At 39.7% G+C, this 23,554-nt stretch overlaps 1 protein-coding gene across 1 annotated transcript in view; it reads left to right on the forward strand.

The window, feature by feature from the left end:
* LOC150081680 (uncharacterized) overlaps positions 1-23,554 on the forward strand; it is an 833,960-nt gene that overhangs the window by 488,079 nt on the left and 322,327 nt on the right. Inside the window, exon 18 of the mRNA XM_090380284.1 lies at positions 11,345-11,377. Within this exon, the coding sequence (XP_090236410.1) occupies positions 11,345-11,377 (33 nt within the window). The remainder of the gene's footprint in view (positions 1-11,344; positions 11,378-23,554) is intronic.

Consider the following 23,554-nt stretch of genomic DNA (forward strand, 5'->3'; position numbering starts at 1 on the left):
AATGTTAAACTTCGGTTGCCACCTGTCAGCCCAATTACTCAACTTTTCTAGATCCTGTTGCAGAAGCATATTGTCATTAACAACACTGCCAACATTTGTATCAACTGCAAACTTGGACATTTAGCCTGATATTCCTTCATCAATATGTATTCCCAACACCAAACACTCAGAAACTCCACTAATATAATTAGTCCACAAAGAGCAGTGTCTATTGATTACCACTCTCTGTCTTCTTCCACCCAACCCTCACTTTATCCATAGCAGCAACTTGCCCTTAATGCCATATTGCTCCAATTTGTGCAGCAGTCTTCCATGTGTAACAGTATCAAAAGCTTTCCTAAAATCCAACTATATGATATCAAACTTATTTTGTGCATCCAGTTCCATTAGCATTAGCAGAGGTATTTGATGCAAGAAAGCAAGCTTATGCAGCATCAGCCAAAAAAAAAAAAAAAACCACTTCCACTTCACCCCTCTGTTCATTCAAGATACCTGTCCAGCTGAGCCTTAAACTTATTTAGGCTATCAACTTCCACAACAAGGGATGGAAGTCTGTTCCACCGACCAACCACCCACTGGCTAAAGGCAAATTTCCGCACGTCTATCCTACATCTGTCTTTCCTCAATTTGAATTTATGCCCTCTCAGGTGATTATTCTGAGTGAGAGGAAGAATCCCATCAGCATTGAGCATGCTCAAACCATTCAATGCTTTATACACCTCTATCAGATCACCTCGCTGGTGCCTAGTCTCCAGACACTGTAATTTGCAAAACTTAAGCCTTTCTTCGTAAGAGCACCCCTTTGTTCCATTCACTAATCTTGTTGCCCTTCTCTGTACTTGTTCCAGCAGCTCTACATCCTTCTTGAAATGAGGCCTCCAGACCTGTATACAGTAGTCTAGGTGTGTCCTGACCATTGCCTTATACAAGGGGATAATCACCTCCTTATTCCTGCTAGAAAAATTCCTATATATCATTAACAATACACCATGAGCTACTCTTGCAGCCCGTCTGCACTGCTCAGAGAACTTCATATCTGCCTGCACAACCACCCCCAGGTCCCTTTCATTCTCTACCACTGTCAGTGTAGTACTACAGAGTTGATACGTTGCTCTGGGGTTGCTGTTTCCCATGTGTAGTACTTTATATTTGTCAATGTTAAACTTCGTTTGCCACCTCTCAGCCCATCTGCTCAACCTTTCCAGATCCTGTTGCAGCAGCATAGTGTCAGCAGTGTCCTTGACAAAACTGCCTACCTTTGTATCGTCTGCAAACTTTGACATTAAGCTTGATATACCATCATCAACATCATTTATGAATACAGAAAACAATAATGGACCCAACACTGAGCCCTGAGGGACTCCACTAATAACATTAGTCCACGACGAGCAGTGTCTATTGATTACCACTCTCTGTCTTCTCCCCCTCAGCCACCCCTTTATCCACAGCAGCAATTTGCCTCCAATGTCACACTGCTCCAATTTGTGCAGCAGTCTTCCATGTGCAACAGTATCAAAAGCCTTTCTAAGATCCAAGTATATAATATCAAAGTTATTCCCTGCATCCAGTTCCTTTGTGACTGCATCATAGTATCCAATCAAATTGGTCAGGCAAGACTTCCCCTTAACAAAACCATGCTGTGTCCGAGCTATAACTGAAGTCTTGTCTAAATGATCCTGCAGTGCTTCTTTAACTAGTGCCTCCATTAATTTTCCTGGAACAGAAGTTAAACTCACAGGTCTATAATTACTTGTGTCAGCCTTTGATCCTCCTTTGTGAATTGGGGTCACATTTGCACATCTCCAGTTTGTGGGAACCTCCCCTGAGTCCAAGGAAGCTCTCATAATTATGGCTAAGGGTTTGCTTACTTCCTTTGCTGCCTCCTTTAATATAACTGGATAGATCCCATCCACCCCAGGTGCTTTTCTTGTGTTTATCTTCAACAATTTCTGCTCCACTTTACTCTCAGTTATTACAAGATTCTCTAGCTTACTGCTAGAATTGAATACACCTCTGGCTTTCCCCTCTCTAAATAACTCCTCATGTGTGAATGTCGATGCAAAATATTCATTTAGTTTGTTAGCTACCTGAGCAGGATCATCAACAGTTGACCCATCGATATCAGGTGGACCAATCTGATTCATCCCCTTCCTTCTAGAGTTTACATAAGATATGAACAGTATAATAGAGATCTCTACCGAATAATATCAATAAAGCATTGCTGTCAAGGTCTTGTTAGGTTGTGTTAGCCTACTGTTTTTTTTTTTACCTCATACATCCTTGTTACCATGTTGACCAAGTTTTTTCAGATCTGGCGAATGCTAAGTTTTCATTTATATTTAGTCATTTGATTGACTTAATTGTTATACTAAATTATTTTTTGTAAGTAACTTTATAGTTCTACCCAAGCTCCATAGTTTATTTTTGAAATTAGATAGCGATTTTGAAAGTTAATACTTAGTGTCCATAGATTTTATGTTCATAACTTGCCACCATTGTTACGGCAGCTCGATAGCCAGGTGGGCAGGAGCGGCAGTGCATAGCACACGTTTCTTGATTAGACCATGGTTCGAGCCCGTGACCACCAAATACGGAGGATGCAGACAGTCAGGAAATGACCACCGCATATCCCCGGAGCAATATGGCCTTAGTTGCTAATGCTCCTAAAAACCAAATAACAACAACAACTGCCATTATATGATACAGAATAGCATAAGGTTTAATGTAAAACTAGATAGCGAAAAACGTAGCACTGTATTAAAAATCTGTTAGATTAATATAGTATAGTATTATCAATTAATCAGTAAAATTTATTAATCTTATTAAAGTTCATTGTTAACTAAATTATACTTAACAGAATCATGACCCTTGCTAGAGCATCAAAGCAGCGTTCATATAATAGCCAGAGTGCTGTGGCTTGCTGGAGAACCAAAGGGGGGCCCTTCTCCAATGCATCACAGTCTACAACAGTGCGCAAAATGCAAAATGTTTACAGACCTGTGTAGAACAGGACATGATCTAACCAAGGAGGATGCCTTTGTGTGTGCTAGATGCAGAGACTGTGAAGAAATTAGGCATACATCCTTGTCACAATTCAGCATTGTGATGGGCATGTTTCAGGTGTGAGGTAAATGCCCTTGAAGAAATTAATATGAGGGGGCCCATCAAGCTCTCAGCTGCTCAACTCAACACCAGAGCTCACTCCTGTGCATCAGACAACACAGACAATCTCCAAGACAGAATGCGCTGGTCTCACAGGAACTAGTTATTGTTGGTGACTCTATTGTCAGGGAGATAGGGAATGTATTATGCAGAAAGGATAGGTGGAACAGGACCAGGGTACATCTTCCAGGGGGCAAAAGTTGATGACATTGTAGGGCAGATATCATCTTTTAAGGGCACAAAAGGTGATATTGTTCTACACGTTGGCACTAATGACCTTAAGAGTAAGAGATCTGCAGATTTACTTAAAAAGTACAGTTCAGTGCTTGAAAAAAAAAAGTCGCGAGTTAAGGTTAAATTTGAGTGTCTCCAGTTCTACCCAGACACGATAGCAGGGAGTATATGATGAGAGCCCTGTCAACCAATTCAGCCCTGGAGAGATTGTGCAAGGCTCACCGGCTAGAAATTTTTCAGCGTGGTCTGTGCTTGCTAACAGGGATGGGATACAATTAAATAGAAGGCCTAATGTTTGCTGATACCATCAAGGCAGCATTAGGTCAGAAAATTGCTAGATTGGGGGGATTCACAGACTAAAAGATTAATGGTAGTCACAGGCAGAGGCAGAGGCAAAAGTGATTCTTGCACTGCTTCTATTCATTGAAGTCATCATGGAACAAGTAAATACATATGGGCTGTATTAGGGTATTTAAGAGTGAGAACAAGTGCATATATATTTGCATGTACACTAATGCTAGAAGTATTGTAAATAAAATTAATAAATTTGAAGTCCTGATCAAGACATCAAAGGCAGATACTGTTGGAATATAAGAGACATGGTGTCACACAGATATAAGCAGTGCATAATTGGAATTTAGGGAGTACAATGTGTACAGAAAGGATAGTCAGGGTAGGAAAGGAAGAAGGGATTATGCTGTTTAGTTAAAAAACACAAAATAAAGGACATCCAGTTAACATGGGTGGACAATGCAATGTTGAGTCTGTTTGGTGTGACATAAACACTGGGAAAGGGAAAATCAGAGTAGGAGTATGTTATAGGCCTAATGACTCTGATGAGTACAATGAACAGTTGTGCAGAGAAATAGAATAGGCCAGTAAATCAGAATGTCTTTTAATGGGGGATTTTAACTTTCCAGATATTGATTGGAACTTGTGGGTTGGTCACTCGCATTCTAGCAAGAGTTTTGTGGATTTATTGGAGAATGGTTTTCTACAGCAACATGTTCCAGGGGCAACCAGAGGGAGTAATACCCTTGATCCGATTATCAGCAGTGATTATTCATGCATTAAGAATTTGCAGATAAAGGAACCACTAGGTGACAGTGATCACAGTGTACTGATGTTGGATTTACTTAAAGATGTATCTACCATCAAGGGTAAAGGGAAGGTTTTTGTTTTCGTAAAGGTGACTACACTGGTCTCAGTTTTTAAATTCTATACAGTGGGATTAACAGATGATGTTACCAACGGTGAATTCTAAATGGATGGTCTTCAGGGACTTAATCTTGGAGGCTACTAGGCTTTTCATACCAACTAAGAAATACTGTTTAAGGTTCAGGCCTAAATGGATGTTGGATGAATTAAGGAGGCCTATGGCAGATATCAGCTAGTCTGTAAGGCTGTCTGGTCACGGAAGAGAACAGTCTGTGGATTTTTGGCTGCTGTAAAGGGATAGGTATTTTGATAGTTTTACCGTATTCTTCATTAATTAACATACTACATTGTGTTTTACAAAGATGTTAAATAGGTTTAGTAGCATTCATTAGCTTCTTATTTTGAATTTAACTAGGGATTTTTGAAAGTTATGACTCCCGGCATTGGTGCCAGTATTGTTGAACTAGCTGTCATATTGTAATTGATAAGAAAAAGAGTGTTATTTGGTGGGTTTTTTTAGGAGCATTAGCAACTAAGGCCATATTGCTCTGGGATATGCGGTGGTCATTCCCTGACCTTTCCGCATCCTTCGTATTTGGTGGTCACGGGCTCGAACCCCAGTTTAATCAAGAAGCATGTGCCACGCACTGCTGCTCCTGCCCACCTGGCTAGGGAGGCACCAAGAAATAGAGCAGCGTATATATCTCGAACTGATAGTGTAAAGTATAATGTAAAACTAGATAACATAATACGAAGCACTGTTTTAGGAATCTGTTAGATTAGTATAGTATTATCAATTAATCAAAAATATTTATTAATCTTATTAAATTCCATTGTTAATTAAACTGTAAATAAATAGCAATCATGACCCAGACTAGATCTGCGAAGCGAAGATCACAGACTATCAGGAATGCTGTGACTCAGGGGAGAAATGAAGGGGGCAATTCTTCAACACGTCACAGTCTCCAAAAAATGTGCAAAATGTGAAATGTTTGCTGAACTTTCTAAAATGGGACATGATCTAGCCAAGGAGGATGTCTTTGTGTGTGTGTGTGTGTGTGTGTGTGTGTGTGTGTGTGTGTGTGTGTGTGTGTGTGTGTGTGTGTGTGTGCGTGCGTGCGTGCTAGATGGCTAGAGTTTCAAGAAAGTAGGTGCCAACTCAGCATTGTTATGGGGGGTCTCTGAGAGCTTGAGGTGTAGGGTAAATGCCCTCGAAGAAATTAATATGAAGAGTCCATCAAGCTCCCAGCTTCCCAGCTGAACGGCAGAGCTGACTCCTTTGCATCAGGCAACACAGAGGCAATTTCCAAGGCAGAATGTGCTGGTCCCAAAGGAACTAGTTATTGTTGGTGACTCTATTGTCAGGGAGACAGGATAAATACTATGCAAGAAGGATAGCCTGAACAGAACCAGGGTATGTCTTCCAGGGGCAAAAGTTGATGACGTTGTAAAGTAGATATCATCTTTTAAGGGCACAAAAGGTGATATTGTTGCAAGTTGGAAATAATGACATGAGTAAGAGATCTGCAGATTTACTCAACAAGTACAGGTCAATGTTGAAAAAAAGTCACGAGTTAGGGTTGAATGTGAAAGTGTCTGCAATTCTGCCAAGACCTGATAGGAGAGAGTATATGGCAACAGCCTTGTCGATCAATTCGGCCCTGGAGAGATTGTGCAAGGCTCAAGGGGTAGAATTTTTTTCAGCCTGGTCTGTGCTTGTTCACAGGAGAGACTGCATCTACAGGGATATGGTCCACTTAAATAGAAAGGGAGCAAGAATATTTGCTGATACTATCGCGGCAGTGTTAGGTGGGTTGGAAAACTGCTAGCTTGGGGGGAGATACACAGACAAAGAGGTTAAAGTCTGTGTAAAAGTGTATGGTTCTTGCACTGCTTCTATTGGAATGAGCAGCAGCAGCATGGAAAGCAAGGCAATGGAGATTTCCAGGACTGTTGGGAGTTATAGTGGAATAAATTAATACATGGGCTGTGTTAAGGTAACTAAGAGTAGAAACAGGTGCATGTATACTTGCATGTACACCAATGCTAGGAGTATAGTTAATAAATTTGATGATAGTGAAGTGCTAGTTAAGACATCAAAGGCAGATACTGTTGGGATATTCAGAGACATGGTGTCACACAGATATAAGCAGAGCAGAATTGGAATTTGGGGAATACAATGTGTACAGAAAGGATATGCAGGCCAGGAAGTGAGGAGGGGGTTATGCTGTTAGTTAAGAAACATATAAAATCTAAGGAAATGCATCCGATTGATATAGGTGGAGAATGCAATGTTGAGTCTGTTTAGTGTGACATAAGCACTGGGAAAGGAAAATTGAGAGTAGGTGTGTGTTATAGACCTTATAAATCTGATGAGTGTAATGATCTATTGTGCAGAGAAACAGAGTGGGCCAGTAAATCAGAATATCTTATAATGGGGGATTTTAACTTTCCAAATATTGACTGGAACTTGTGGGTTCCAGTCAAAGACTTTTTTGGATTTATTGGATGACTGTTTTCTACAGCAGCATATTTGAGAGGCAACCAGAGGGAGTAATACTCTTGATCTGATTATCAGCAGTGATTGGACAGATAATTCATGCATTAAGAATTTTCAGATAAAGGAACCACTAAGTGACAGTGATCACAATGTACTGATATGGGAATTACTTAAAGATGTAACTACCATCAAGGCTAAAAGGAAGGGCCTTTGTTTTCATAAAGGTAACTACAGGGGACTCAGACAGTTTTCCACTTCTGTACAGTGGGATCAACTGGTAATATTACCAACGTTGAATTCTAAATAGGAAGCCTTCAAGGACTAAATCATAGAGGCTACTAGGCTTTTCATTCCAACTAAGAAATACTGTTCAAGGTTCAGGCCTAAATGGATGTCAGATGAATTAATGAGGCTCGTGGCAGAGATGAATGTATGGGATGCATATAAATATAAGGTGACACAAAAGCCTATGCCATATATAAGTTTATCTGTAATCACGTCACAAATGAGGTTAAGCAGGCAAAGGCAGATTGCGAGAAATCTTGGGCAAAGGATGCAAAGAAAAACAGCAAAGAGTTCTTTACTTTTGTAAACATTAGAAGGAAAGGGATATATCAGATTGGACCAATTAACTTAGAAGGGTTGACTATTATTGATAGGTAGCTGATAAACTGAATGAGTATTTTGCATCTACATTCACACATGAGGAGTTATTCAAGGAGAGGAATGCCAGAAGTTTCTCACACTCTAACAGGGAGATAAGTGATTTTGTAATAACCGCGAGCAAAGTGGAGGAGAAATTGTTGAAGTTAAACATAAAAAAGGCACCTGTGCCAGATGGAATCTATCCAGTAATCTGTAATGAAGGAGGCAGCAAGAGAAGTAAGCGAACCCTTAGCCATAATTATGAGAGCATCCTTAGAGTCAGGGAAGGTCCCCATGGACTCGAGATGTGCAAATCCCCAATTCACAAAGGGGTTCAAAGGGTGACACAAATAATTATAGACCTGTTGGTTTAACTTCTGTTCGGGGGAAAATAATGGAGTCACTGGTTAAAGAGGTGATACAGAATCACCTAGACAAGACAGCACTAATAGTTAAGACACAAAATGGGTTTGTTTAGGGTAAGTCTTGTCTGACCAATTTGATTGGATACTACGATGTGGTCACAAAGGAACTTGATGCAAAAAATAATTTTGATATCGTATACTTGAATTTCAGGAAAGCTTTTGATACTGTTGCACATGGAAGACTGCTGTACAAATTGGAGAGGTATGGCATTAAGGGTAAGTTGCTACAATGGATAAAGGGATAGTTGAGTGGGAGACGACAGAGAGTGGTAATCAATGGACACTGCTCTTCGTGGACAAATGTTAATATTAGAGTTCCCCAAGGTTCGGTGCTGGGCCCATTATTGTTTTGTCTATTCATCAACAATATTGATGAAGGTATATCAGGATTAATATCCAAGTTTGCAGATTATACAAAGGTTGGCAGGGTTGTTAATGACAGTAAAGACAGTATGCTACTCCAACTGGATATAGACAAGTTGGGCAAATGGGCTGAGAAGTGGCAACTGAAGTTTAACGTTGACAAATGCAAAGTACTGCATATAGGTAGCAATAACCCAAGAGAAACATACCAATGTGTGCTACTACACTCAGTGAAGTGGAAATTGAATCCTGGTATTAATTGTGCAGTCAAATATGAAGTTTGCTGAGCAGTGCAGATGGACTGCGAGGGCAGGTCATCGAGTCTTGTCAACAATATATAGGAATTTTGCTAGCAGGGAAAGCAAGGTGATTATCCCGTTGTAGAAGGCAGTGGTCAGGTCACACCTAGAGTACTGTGTATAGGTCTGGAGGACTCGTTTTAGGAAGGATGTAGAGTTGCTAGAACGAGTAAAAAGAAGGGCAACAAGATTGGTGAAGGGAAGAAAGGGTTTCTCTTACCAACAAAATGGCTTAAATTCTGCAAATTGTAGCGCCTGGAAAGTAGGAACCTGCGAGGTTATCTGATTGAGGTGTATAAGGCCTTGAATGGGTTGAACAAGCTGAATGAGTATTTTGCATCTACATTCACACATGAGGAGTTATTCAAGGAGGAGAATTCCAGAAATTAATCAAACTGTAACAGGGAGATAAGTGATTTTGAAATAACTGAGAGCAAAGTGGAGAAGAAATTTTTGAAGTTAAACATAAAAAAAGTACCTGGGGCAGATGGAATCTATCCAGTAATCTGTAATGAAGGAGGCAACAAGAGAAGTAAGTAAACCCATAGCCATAATTATAAATAATAATAAATTTTCTGTTTGTACTCTGGGACGACCAAATGGTAAGAGGAGTTCGCATGATAGATTGAATACAAGAAACAGCACCATATTCAGTAGTCACGGGTTTGAACCCCGGTCACTCAAGGCACGTGTACTTAGGCAATCACGGGCCTTACCACTAGGCTACAGCAGCCTCTTTATGAGAGCATCCTTAGAGTGAGGGAAGATCCCTATGGACTGGAGATGTGCAAATCCTCAATTCACAAAGGGGGTTCAAAGGATGACACAAATAATTATAAACTTGTTAGTTTAACTTTTAACTTCTGTTCCAGGGAAAATAACGGAGTCACTGGTTAAAGAGGTGATAGAGAATCACCTAGACAAGACAGCAGTAATAGTTAAGACACAGCATGGGTTTGTTAAGGAGAAGCCTTGTCTGACCAATGTGATTGGATCATATGATGTGGTCACAAAGGAACTTGATGCAAAAAATAATTTTGATATCATATTCTTGGATTTCAGGAAAGCTTTTAATACCTTTGCACATGAAAGACTGCTGTACAAATTGGAGCAGTATGGCATTAAGGCAAGTTACTGCAATGCATAAAGGGATGGTTGAGTAGGAGACAGCAGAGAGTGGTAATAAATGGACACTGCTCTATATGGTCTAATTTTAATTAGTGAAGTCCCCCAGGGTTCAGTGCTGGGCCCATTGTTGTTTTTTGTATTTATCAATGATATCGATGAAGGTATATGAGGCTTAATTTCCAAGTTTCCAGGTGATACAAAGGTTGGCAGGGTGTTAATGACAGTAAAGACAGTATGCTACTGCGACAGGATCTAGAAAAGTTAGGCAGATGGGCTGAGAAGTGGAAACTGAAGTTTAATATTGACAAATGAAAAGTACTCCATATGGGTAGCAGTAACCCAAGAAAAACTTACCAACTGTGTGATACTACACTCAAGGAGGTGAAGAAGGAAAAAGACCTTGGGGGTAATTGTGCAGTCAGATATGAAGTTCTCTGAGCAGTGCAGCCAGAGCAGAGCAGATCATGGAGTTTTGTCGATGATATATAGGAATTTTCCTGGCAGAGACAAGGAAGTGATTATCCCTTTGTATAAGGCAATGGTCAGACCACACCTTGAGTACCGTATACAGATTGGAAGGATGTAGAGTTGCTAGAATGAGTACAGAGAAGGGCAACAAGATTGGTGAGAGGAACTAAAGGATGCAATTATGAAGAAAGGCTTAAGTTCTGCAAGTTGCAGCATCTGGACACTAGGTACCTGCAAGGTAATCTGATCAAGGTGTATAAGGCCTTGAATGGTTGAGCAGGCTCAATGCTGACAGGGTACTTCCGCTGCTCAGATTAAGAACCCGAGAGGGCATAGATTCAAATTGAAGAAAGACAGATGTAGAATAGATGTGTGGAAGTTTGCCTTTAGCCAGCAGGTAGTTGATTGCTGGAACAGACTTCCATCTGTTTTTGTGGAAGTTGATAGGTTAAATAAATTTAAGGCTGAGCTAGACAAACATTTGGAGTGACTGGATGGGTGAAATGGGAAGGGGTTTTTTTTTTTGTTTTTTTTATTTGGCTGATGCTGTGTAAGCTTACTTTCTTGCATCATATGCCTCAACTAATGCTAATCCTATTAATAGAACTGAATCTTTGGGATTCATGTAGTATGTCTGAAATAGTTATTAATTAAATCAACTAAAAGAAAATTCTTAACTAAATTTCACTCTCCATTTATTAATGTTCCTTCCCTCCAATTTAGCATATGAATATGTTTGCATTATATCAAAATGAAATAATATGATAAGCTCAGTTTTTCCTTTTAAATATTGTTTATAGTTAAACTATAAACTATTTAAAATTGAGCTGTTTACAGTAAAGCAAATGAAATTCATCTATTGCGTTGCTGATATATATTTTTTATCTTTAAATATAATTTGAGCATCTCTACACAGTTCCTAACAATATGAATAATTCAATATGTATAAAAATGTTTTGCAGGTTATGGGGCCACCAGGAATTCCTGGACCACCAGTAAGTTTAAAATACTACTTCCCATAAAGTGATAAAATTCTCTTCACTAAAATTATATGTAATGTAATTATATGTAAAATTATATACAGGGTGTCTCAAAAATATTGGTACAAACGTTTAGGGGAGGTAGGTAACATGTAAAGGAATGTGAATCGCATAGGAACCCATAACCAGAAACGTTACGGGAAAGTGGTAGTAGAGGCACAAGACAGTAATTAGTGGCAAAATTTATTTGACATAATATTAACAATGGAGTACGAGATGGATGAATTTCATGATGTTACAACAGATGCTCGAAGGTTCCACCATAAGACGCGATGCATGCGTTACAACGATGCAGTATGGATTGGCACACATGGTTGAACACACCTGGAGTTTCTTTGACAGTAGCAGCAGCAGCGCAGACGAGTCTCACCACGAGATCCATTTTTGTCTCCACAGGTGATTCATAAACGATAGATTTGAGGGCCCCCCACAGAAATAAATCAAGGCTCAAAAAATCAGGTGAGCTTGGGGGCCAGGCAAAGGGTCCACCATGGCACCCAAAACGCCTGTTAAAATGGTCACGAACACACCTTCCATAATGGGCAGGCGCCCCATCATGTTGAAACCAAATGTTGCGTCTCACATTTGCTGGAACATCATCAAGTAACCCTGGTAGAACTTGTTCAAGAAAGATCCGATATTTAGCGGAGTTCATGCGGAATGGTAACAGGTATGGGCTGACTAAGCAGTCACCGACCATACCTGCCCACACATTTATTGTGAAGCGATGTTGTGCCGCATGGGGGCACACACCGTGGGTTGTCGTGAGCCCACACATGAGCATTGTGCTAATTGAATAAGCCTTCCCGGGTGAAATAAGCCTCATCCATGAACAAAACATAGGCTGGAAAATTCAAGCCTTGAACACTTTCTTGGAGAAACCACTGCACAAAAGCCACACATGCAGGATGATCTTGTGGGAGCAGTAACTGAACCCTTTGGAGATGAAAGGGGTGTAAGGAATCGTCGTGCCAGACACGCTGTACACTGCAATGAGACACTCCTAAGGCAGAGGCAACGGCACGTGTGCTGGTAGTAGGATTATTCTGGACAGCATTCAACACACTTTCTTCCATGGCGGGAGTTTGCGTCGAACGTGATCTGCCCACACTACTCCTGTTACCTCTAAATGACCCATAATCACACAAATTTTGATGTACACACGCAAAAAAATGGTTGGCCGGTATATGTCTGTCTGTCTGGGAAGCGTTCTCCATAAACATGGGTTCCTATGCAATTCACATTCCTTTAGATGTTACCTACCCCCCCCTAAACGTTTGTACCAATATTTTTGAGACACCCTGTATAATGCATGTGAACATTTGCATACAGATGCCGATTAACATTCAGAAATAATGTTTTATGAATTTCTCCAAAGGTATTTTATAAAAGTTTGAAATTTATAAATGTGCATAACAGTAAATGTTTTATTGCTTAACAGAATGTACTGTTTTGTATTTGTACTAATATAATCTTGATCTTCTGTAGAGTAGTGTAACACTTTTTTAACCTAGACTTTAGCACCTGAATGCGAATAAGGATACATATGAGTATAAACAACACAAGTACAATAATCAATCTCTCTCTCTCACTCTCATTTCCACATGCTCGACACAAGGATAGCACAAATATTATATGTTTTCCCAACTTTGCTTTTGTATATAACAAAGATTTGTCAGTTAATCATTAAAGATCAGTGCCGTACCTCGACTTCTGTTGACCCCTGGTGAAATATTCATCTTAGGGGTCCCTTGCAAAAATTAAAGGTGGAATTCATAAAATTTAAAAAACAAAAAAAAAAGAAAACACCCATTCAAATCATAATTATTTATTTAAACTTGAACGACTAGTACATTTGCTTGACATGAATTTGTCTATAACATCTGATGTTTTTATATATTTTAGTACATCTTGTTCTATTGACATAATGACTAATCCATTCCATTAATTCTTTCTTGGTCAATTGTTGCTCGTGAATATGTTTTAATCATTTTGGGTCTTGATAAACTGCTCTTTCCAGATGCAACTGTAATTGCCAATGTTAATAATATCTTGAGAGTAATGATAATTTTGGGATATAATTCAACTAAGTTTTTCTTGAATAAATGTCAATAATTATACACAACCAAAAATTTTTTTCTTTTTAAAACATGCTGCAAAGATTGGATTTCTTGACGTAACCCTTCGGCATTGATGTTGCTGCTCCCGTCTTCACCACTGAGAACTCCTTCACGGTGTTGACATTTTGTTTCTATTGCACTTTAAAATAAATTCGTGAAGTTTTCTGATTTTATAATAAGATGAAAAGCCGAGAATATTTCATTCATCTGATTAAAACCTTTCTTGTAAGCTAATGATAGCTACATTGATCATTATATTAAAAAATTCTGTTTCAAACCTTTTGGTTGGATCAACAGAGGGTTCATGCAATGAAGTTTCATAGATAAACTCGTGCTTTTTCTAGAAACTCAAGCTTCTGGTAATACTACAGTATTTCCCACTCATTTGCAATTTCTATAGCTTTATCCACACATAATTTATGTCCTGATGTTCTAAATTTGTTTAGCATTAACATTAGTAGAGGCATATGATGCAAGAAAGCAAGCTTATGCAGCATCAGCCACAAAAAAAAAACAACACTTCCATTTCATCCCTCCGTTCGTTCGAAATACCTGTCCAGCTGAGCCTTCAATTTATTTAGGCTATCAACTTCCACAACAAGGGATGGAAGTCTGTCCCACCAACCAACTACCCACTCGCTAAAGGCAAATTTCCGCACATCTATCCAACATCTGTCTTTCCTCAATCTGCATTTATGCCCTCTCAGGTGATTATTCTGAGCAAGAGGTAGAATCCCATTGGCATTGAGCATGCTTAAACCATTCAAGGCTTTATACATCTATCAGATCACCTCGCCGGTGCCTAGTCTCCAGAAACTGTAATTTGCAAAACTTAAGCCTTTCTTCGTAAGAGCAACCCTTTGTTCCATTCACTAATCTTGTTGCCCTTCTCTGTACTCATTCCAGCAGCTCTACATCCTTCTTGAAATGAGGCCTCCAGACCTCTTTTCAATACTCAAGGTGTGGCCTGACCATTGCCTTTTACGTGGGAATAATCGCCACCTTATCCCTGCTAGAAAAATTCCTGTATATCATTGACAAGACACCATGAGCTACTCTTCCAGCCCATCTGCACTGCTCAGAGAACTTCATATCTACCTCCACAATTACCCAGGTCCTTTTCATTCTCTACAACTGTCAGTGTTGATACGTTGCTCTTGGGTTGCTGTTTCCCATATGTAGTACTTTACATTTGTCAATGTTAAACTTCATTTTCCACCTCTCTGCTCAATCTTTCTGGATCCTGTTGCAGCAGCATAGCGTCAGTAGTGTCCTTAACAACCTTGCCAACCTTTATATCGTCTGCAAACTTGGACATTAAGCTGGATATACAATAATCAATATCTTTTATAAATGCAGAAAACAATAATGGACCCAACACTGAACCCATCATGGACTAATAACATTAGTCCACGATGATCAGTGTCCATTGATTACCACTCTCTGTCTTCTCCCCCTCAACCATCCCTTTATCCATAGCAGCAATTTGCCTCCAATGCCACACTGCTCCAATTTGTGTAGCAGTCTTCCATTTGCAACAGTATCAAAAGCCTTTCTAAGAGCCAAATATATAATATCAAAGTTATTCCCTGCATCCAGTTCTTTTGTGACTGCATCATAGTATCCAATGAAATTGGTCAGGCAAGACTTTGCCTTAACAGAACCATGCTATGGCCGAGCTATAACTGAAGTCTTGTCTAGATGATCCTGCAGTGCTTCTTTAACCAGTGTCTCCACTAATTTTCCTGGAACAGAATTTAAACTCAGAGAACTAGCATTAGCATTAGTCGAGGCATATCATGCAAGAAAGCAAGCTTATGCAGCATCAGCCAAAAAAAAAAGAGAAAAAAAAAAAAAAAAAAACACTTCCACTTCACCCCTCTGTTCGTTTGAAATATCTGTCCAGCTGGGCCTTAAATTTATTTAGGCTATCAACTTCCACAACAAGGGATGGAAGTCTGTTCCACCAACCAATTACCCGCTGGCTAAAGGCAAATTTCCGCACATCTATCCTGCATCTGTCTTTCCTCAATATGAATTTATGCCCTCTCAGGTGATTATTCTGAGCAAGATGGAAGAATCCCATCGGCATTGAGCATGCTCAAACCATTCAAGACTTTATACACCTCTATCAGATCACCTCGCCAGTGTCTAGTCTCCAGACACTGTAATTTGCAGAATTTAAGCCTTTCTTTGTAAGAGCAACACTTTGTTCCATTCACTAATCTTGTTGCCCTTCTCTGTACTCATTATAGCAGCTCTACATCCTTTTGGAAATGAGGCCTCCACACCTCTTTTCAGTACTCAAGGTGTGGCCTGACCATTGCCTTATACAAGGGAATAATCACCTCCTTATCCCTGCTAGAAATATTCCTGTATATCATTAAAAAAACACCATGAGCTATTCTTGCACCTCGTCTGAACTGCTCAGAGAATTTCACATCTGCCTGCACAATTACCCCCAGGTCCATTTCATTCTCTACCACAGTCAGTCTAGTACCACAGAGTTGATACGTTGCTCTGGGGATGCTGTTTCCCATATGCAGTACTTTACATTGTCAATGTTAAACTTCATTTGCCACCTCTCAGCCCATCTGCTCAACCTTTCCAGATCCTGTTGCAGCAGCATGGCATCAGTAGTGTCCTTAACAACCCTGCCAACCTTTCTCTCATCTTTAAACTTGGACATTACGCTTGATATACCATCATCAATATTATTTATAAATACAGAAAGCAATAATAACCCAACACTGAACCCTGAGGGAATCCACTAATAACATTAGTCCACGATGAGCAGTGTCCCTTGATTACCACTCTGTCTTCTCGCCCTCAACCACCCCTTTATCCATAGCAGCAATTTGCCTCCAATGCCAAACTGCTCCAATTTGTGCAGCAGTCTTCCATGTGGAACAGTATCAAAAGCCTTTCTAAGATCCAAGTATATAATATCAAAGTTATTCCCTGTATCCAGTTCTTTTGTGACTGCATCATAGTATCCAATCAAGTTGGTCAGGCAAGACTTCCCCTTAACAAAACCATGCTGTGTCTGAGCTATAACTGAAGTCTTGTCTAAATGATCCTGCAGTGCTTCTTTAACCAGTGCCTCCATTAATTTTCCTGGAGCAGAAGTTAAACTCACAGGTCTATAATTACTTATGTCAGCCTTCGATCCTCCTTTGTGTATTGGGGTCACATTTGCACATCTCCAGTCTATAGGTACCTCCCCTGAGTCCAAGGAAGCTCTCATAATTATTCATAAGGGTTTGCTTATTTCCTCTGCTGCCTCCTTTAATATAACTGGATAGATCCCATCCACCCCAGGTGCCTTTCTTGTGTTTATCTTCAATAATTTCTCCTCCACTTTACTCTCAGTTATTACAAGATTATCTAGCTTACTGCCAGAGTTAAATACACCTCTGGCATTCCCCTCACTGAATACCTCCTCATGTTTGAATGTTGATGCAAAATATTCATTTAGTTCTGATTCATTCGCTTCCTTCTAGGGAATCTGAATTTACATATTTTATCTAAATTTACATAAGTAAAGAACTCTTTGCTGTTTTTCTTTGCATCCTTTGCCAAAGATTTCTCGTAATCTGCCTTCGCCTGCCTAACCTCATTTGTAACTTGGTTACAGATCAACTTATATCTGTCATAGGCTTCTGTGTCACATGTTAATTTATATGTATCCCATGCATTTTTCTTCTCTGCCATATGTCTCATTAGTTCATCTGACATCCATTTAAGCCTAAACCTTCAACAATATTTCTTAGTTGGTATGTAAAGCCTAGTAGCTTTCAAGATAAGTTCTTTGAATGCTTCCCATTTTGAATTTGCTGTTGGTAACATCATCAGTTGGTCCCACTGTATAGAATTTAAATACTGTCTCGGACCATCATAGTCGCCTTTACGAAAGCAATAACCCTTCCCTTTAACCCTGATGGTAGTTGCCTCTCTGAGTAAATCCCACTTCAGCACACTGTGATCACTGCCACTTAGTGATTCCTTTATCTGCAGATTCTTAACGCATGAAGAATCACTACTGATAATCAGATCAAGTGTATTACTCCCTCTAGTTGCCTCCCGAACATGCTGATCCTGAAAACAATCATCCAGTAAATCCACAAAAGCCTTGCTAGTGTGTGAGTGACCAACCCACAAATTGCAGTCAATATCTGGGAAATTAAAAGCCCCCCATTATAAGAGTCTCTGATTTACTGGCCCACTATTTCCCTGTACAGTTTCTTATTATACTCATCAGAGTCATTAGGCCTATAGCACACTCCTACTCTCAATTTTGATCTCCCAATGCTTATGTCACACCAAACTAACTCAACACTGCACTGCCCAGCGATGTCGACTGGCTTCACTTCCTTGGATTTTATGTGTTTCTTAACTAATAGCATAACCCCTCCTTTCTATCCCGTCTATCTTTTCTGTACACATTGTACTCCTCAAATCCCAGTTCTGCATTCCTTATATCTGTGTGACACCACGTCTCTGATCCCAATAATATATGCCTTTGATGTTTTGGGCAATACCTCAAATTCATCAAATTTATATACCAAACTCCTAGCATTGGTGTACACGCAAGTATATATGCACTTGTTCCTATTCTTAGCTACCCTAACATAACCCAGGTGACTCGCAGCCGTCTCTGAAATATCCTGCATCTTGTTTTCCAGGCTTCTGCTCATTCCAATAGAAGCAGTGCAAGAATCACTTTTACCTCTGCCAGTGGCTACTGTTAATCTATTAGTACTTTTATCCCCCCAAGCTAGCAGTTTTCCGACCCACCTAACACTGCCTCAATAGCATCAGCAAATATTCTTGCACCCTTTCTATTTAAGTGTATCCCATCCCTGTAGAAGCAATCTCTCCTGTTAACAAGTACATATCAGGTTGAAAAAAATTCTACCCCTTGAGCCTTGCACAATCTTTCCAGGGCCGAATTGATCGACAAGGCTCTCATCATATACTCTCTCCTATCGTGTCTGGGCAGAATTGGAGACACTTTCAAATTCAACCCTAATTCACTGCTTTTTTTCAACAGTGCCTTGTACTTGTTAAATAATTACTTATTACTTGTGCCACCCTTTGATCCTCCTTTGTGAATTGGGGTCACATTTGCACATCTCCAGTCTATGGATACTTCCCGTGAGTCGAAGGAAGCTCTCATAATTATGGCTAAGGGTTTGCTTACTTCCTTTGCTGCCTCCTTTAATATAACTGGATAGATCCCATCCACCCCTGGTGGATGGGATCTATCCAGTTATTTGGATGGGATCTATCCAGCCATTTCTTGTGTTTGTCTTCAACAATTTCTCCTCCATTTTACTCTAAGTTATTGTTCCCAGGGGCTCACATCTGGTGAGTATGGGCTTGGCAAACCCAGGGTCCTGAGCTGGATATCATCATTCTTCTCTTTCTTGCTTTCTTGGTGATTCCCTTCTACTTCTCTCTCTCTCTCTCTCTCTCTCTCTCTCTCTCTCTCTCTCTCTCTCTCTCTCTCTCAGGTTAACGCTGGAATTTTTTTTTTTTTTTTTGGCTGGTGCAGCATAAGCCTCAGGCTTCCTTGCACCATATGGCTAAAAATAATAATAATAATTACTAGATTATCTAACTTACTGCCAGAGGTGAATACACATCTGGCATTCCCCTCAATGAGTAACTTCTCATGTGTGAATGTTGATGCAAAATATTAATTTAGTTTGTTAGCTACCTGAGCAGGATCATCAACAGTTGAACCATCGATATCAAGTGGACCAATTTGATTCATCCCCTTCCTTCTAGAGTTTACATAAATAAAGAACTCTTTTCTTTGCATCCTCTGCCAAAGATTTCTCCTAAATAATTACTTAATTACCTTATTTATTATTTACTTACTTACTTACTTATTTCGCCTGCTTAACCTCCTTTGTAACTTGGTTACAGATCAGCTTATATCTATCATAGGCTTCTGTGTCACCCATTAATTTGTATGTATCCCATGCATTTTTCTTCTCTGCCACATGTCTCATTAGTTCATCTGACAACCATTTAGGCCTAAACCTTGAACAATATTTCTTAGTTGTTATGTAAAGCCTGGTAGCCTCCAAGATTAGTTCCTTGAATGCTTCCCATTTTGAGTTTCCTGTTGGTAACATCATCAGTTGGTCCCACTGTATAGAATTTAAATACTGTCTCAGACCATCATAGTTGCCTTTACGAAAACAAAAACCCTTCCCTTTACCTCTGATGGTAGTTACCTCCTTGAGTAAATCCCACTTTTATTATTATTATTATTAGCCATATGGTGCAAGGAAGCCTGAGGCTTATGCTGCACTAGCCAAAAAAAAAAAAAAAAAAATTGGATTACCCTGAGAGAGAGAGAGAAGTAGAAGGGAATCACCAAGAAAGAGAAGAATGATGATATCCAGCTCAGGACCCTGGGTGTGCCAAGCCCATACTCACCAGATGTGAGCCCCACACTGTGATCACTGCCACCTAGTGGTTCATTTATCTGCAGATTCTTAATGCATGAAGAATCACTACTGATAATCAGATCAAGAGTATTGCTCCCTCTTGTTGCCTCACGAACATGCTGATATAGAAAACAATCATCCAATAAATCCACAAAAGCCTTGCTAGTGTGTGAGTGACCAATGCACAAATTCCAGTCAATATCTGGGAAATTAAAATCCCCCATTATAAGACTCTCTGATTTACTGGCCCACTCTATTTCCCTGTACAATATCTTATTATACTCATCAGAGTCATTAGGCCTATAGCACACTCCTACTCTCAATTTTGATTTCCCTATGCTTATGTCACACCAAACTGACTCGACACTGCCCTGTCCATCGATGTCGACTGGCTTCACTTCCTTGGACTTTATGTGTTTCTTAACTAATAGCATAACCCCTCCTCCCCTCCTGTCCTGTCTATCCCCTCTATACACATTGTATTCCCCAAATTCCAGTTCCGCATTCCTTATATCTGTGTGACACCACGTCTCTGATATCCCAAAAATATCTGCCTTTGATGTTTTGAGCAATACCTCAAATTCATCAAATTTATTTACCAAACTCCTAGCATTGGTGTACACGCAGGTATACATGCACCTGTTTCTATTCTTGGCTACCCTAACACAACCCATGTGTTTACTTGTACCGCAATGACTCCCAGCAGTCTCTGAAATATCCTGCATCTTGTTTTTCAGGCTTCTGCTCATTTCTATAGAATCACAGAAGCAGTGCAAGAATCACTTCCACCTCTGCCAGTGGCTACTGTTAATCTATTAGTCCTTGTATCCCCCCCCAACTATCAGTTTTCCGACCCACCTAACTCTGCCTCGACAGCATCAGCAAAGATTCTTGCACCCTTTCTATTTAAGTGTATCCCATCCCTGTAGAAGCAATCTCTCCTGTTAACCAGTACAGTCCAGGCTGAAAAAAATTCTACCCCTTGAGCCTTGCACAATCCCTGCAGGGCCGAATTGATCGACAAGGCTCTCATCATATACTCCCTCCTATCGTGTCTGGGCAGAATTGCAGACACTTTCAAATTCAACACTAATTCACGGCTTTTTTTCAACAGTGACCTGTACTTGCTAAGTAATTCTGCCGCATGTAGTTTAGTTTGCTAAGAGTCAACCCGAATAAGGGTTGACCCGAATAAACTGATGTAATTTAGTTGACTAAGAGCACTTTATATCAATATAATTGCAGTGTTCATATCAATTGTACTATTTTGCATGGCTCTACAATATTTCATGCCAAACTACACTTATAATAAATTTGAAAGAAGTACTTTCTGTCAACTAACCTTGTATTTCAGACTTCAATTTTGCATATTTTCCTCCGGCCTGTTCCTTGATTTTATTTAATGCAAATGTTACTGATATTAATATTAGTAATGGCCGCATGGTGCAAGAAAGCCTATGGCTTATGCTGCACCAGCCAAAAAAAAAAAAAAAAATCCGAACAAAACAATGATAAAAACAAAAAAAATAAAAATAAATGAAACATAAAATAAATAAATAAATAAATAATAATAATTAATAAAAAAAAAAGGAATTAAACCTATCATCCTATGCGCTTCCCTTACCCGAAAGTACTATCCAGATGACCTTTGAATTTCCCCAAACTGTCGGCCTCTACCACCCATGAAGGCAACTTATTCCAGTAATTTATAACTCGTTGGCAAAAATAAAATGTCCTGCAGTCCAATCTAAACATTTCCCCCCCCCCCCAACTTGAATTTATGTCCCCTAGTTCTAGCATCATTTATAATCTTGAAAATGTCGTCCTCATTCATTTTACTGATGCCTCTGAGAGCCTTAAACACCTCAATCAAATCTCATCTAAGGTGTCTAGTTTCCAAACTCTGTAACCCACATATTCGAAGTCTTTCTTCATAAGGACGCTCTTTTGCCGATCTCAGCAGGCGAGTTACCTGTCTTTGCACCCTTTCAAGAAGCTCGATGTCTTTCTTTAGGTGTGGTCTCCATACATGAACACAGTATTCCAAGTGTGGTCTAACATAAGCCTTATATAATGGGATTATCATGTCCCTATCTCTACTTGTAAAAGTTCGATAGATCATCGATAGGACACCAGGGGCCTTCCTTGGAACCTGTTTACAATGCTCAGAGAATTTCATGTCTGACCGCATCGTAACACCCAAGTCCCTTTCCTCCAGTACTGGGTTTAGTTGAACTCCACTAAGTGAATAAGTTATTTTGGGATTACTGTTTCCCAGGTGTAATACACTTTGTTGGATTAAAGCATAGCTGCCATTTTTCTGATCATTCCTGAAGTCTATCTAGGTCTCTCCGAAAAAACTCATCTTTACAGTGATCATTAACTACTCTACCAATTTTAACATCATCTGCAAATTTAGACATCACACCCTCTATCCCTTCATCAATGTTGTTTATAAAAATTAAAAACAACAGTGGTCCTAACACTGTTCCTTGGGGAACCCCACTTCTTACATCAACCCAATCTGAGGAATAACCATTTATCACAACCCTCTGTCTCCTACCCTGAAGCCATCCTTCTATCCATCTAAGGATTTTCCCTGTGATTCCAGCCTGTTCCAGCTTATAAAGCAACCGCTCATGTGGGACTGAGTCAAAAGCTTTGCTGAAATCTAAATAAACAATGTCGAAATTATTCCCTAAATCCAGCTCATGAGCGAGCGACCCTTTCAAAATAACGAACCAGATTTGTTAAACATGATTTTCCCTTTACAAAACCATGCTGAGTATCCTGGAGAATTTCAATTCGATCCAATGTTCCTGAATTCCACCCTTGATCATTGCTTCCATGATTTTCCCTACTACTGAAGTCAGACTGACAGGTCGATAATTTCTAACTTCACTTTTAGAGTCACCCTTATGTATGGGAGATACATTGCACTTTTCCAATCCAAGGGAATCTCCCCAGAGTCTAGTTATGCTTGCATAATTAGCCTCAATGGTTCAATGCACTCACTTGCTGTCTCCCTTAAGATTATAGGGTATATTCCATCAACTCCAGGAGCCTTACTGGCCTGTAGGCTCGAAAGATTTTTCATTAAATAATCTTGCGAAATTTCAATATCATTAATTATATATTTTTTAACTTCGCTCCCACAATTTCCCATTGCCACAAAAGGTTTTTCATTTGTAAATATCGATGCAAAATAACTGTTGAGTTCATCTGCAACGGCAGCTGGTGTATTTAATACTATCCCCTTTCCCTTACGTAAAGGTCCGATCTGGTTTGTCCTGCTCTTCTTGGCATTTATATATGTGAAGAATTCTTTATCCCCCCCCCCTTTGCTCTGTTTGCTAGTGATTTCTCATAAACTGCCTTTACCTGTTGAACCTTTTCTGTGGCTCTATTACACATCACCTTATAGCTGTTATAGGCTTCAGTACTTTTTATTGTTCTGTAACCTTTCCATGCCACCTTTTTCTGCTCAAATAATGTGGCTACTTCACTATTCGTCCAACTTGGAACCCTCCTCGTGGAGTATTTTTTTA

Source organism: Mastigoproctus giganteus, chromosome 8, assembly GCF_048544385.1.
Source record: "Mastigoproctus giganteus isolate SK-2022 chromosome 8, ASM4854438v1, whole genome shotgun sequence".
Lineage (NCBI taxonomy): Eukaryota > Metazoa > Arthropoda > Arachnida > Uropygi > Thelyphonidae > Mastigoproctus > Mastigoproctus giganteus.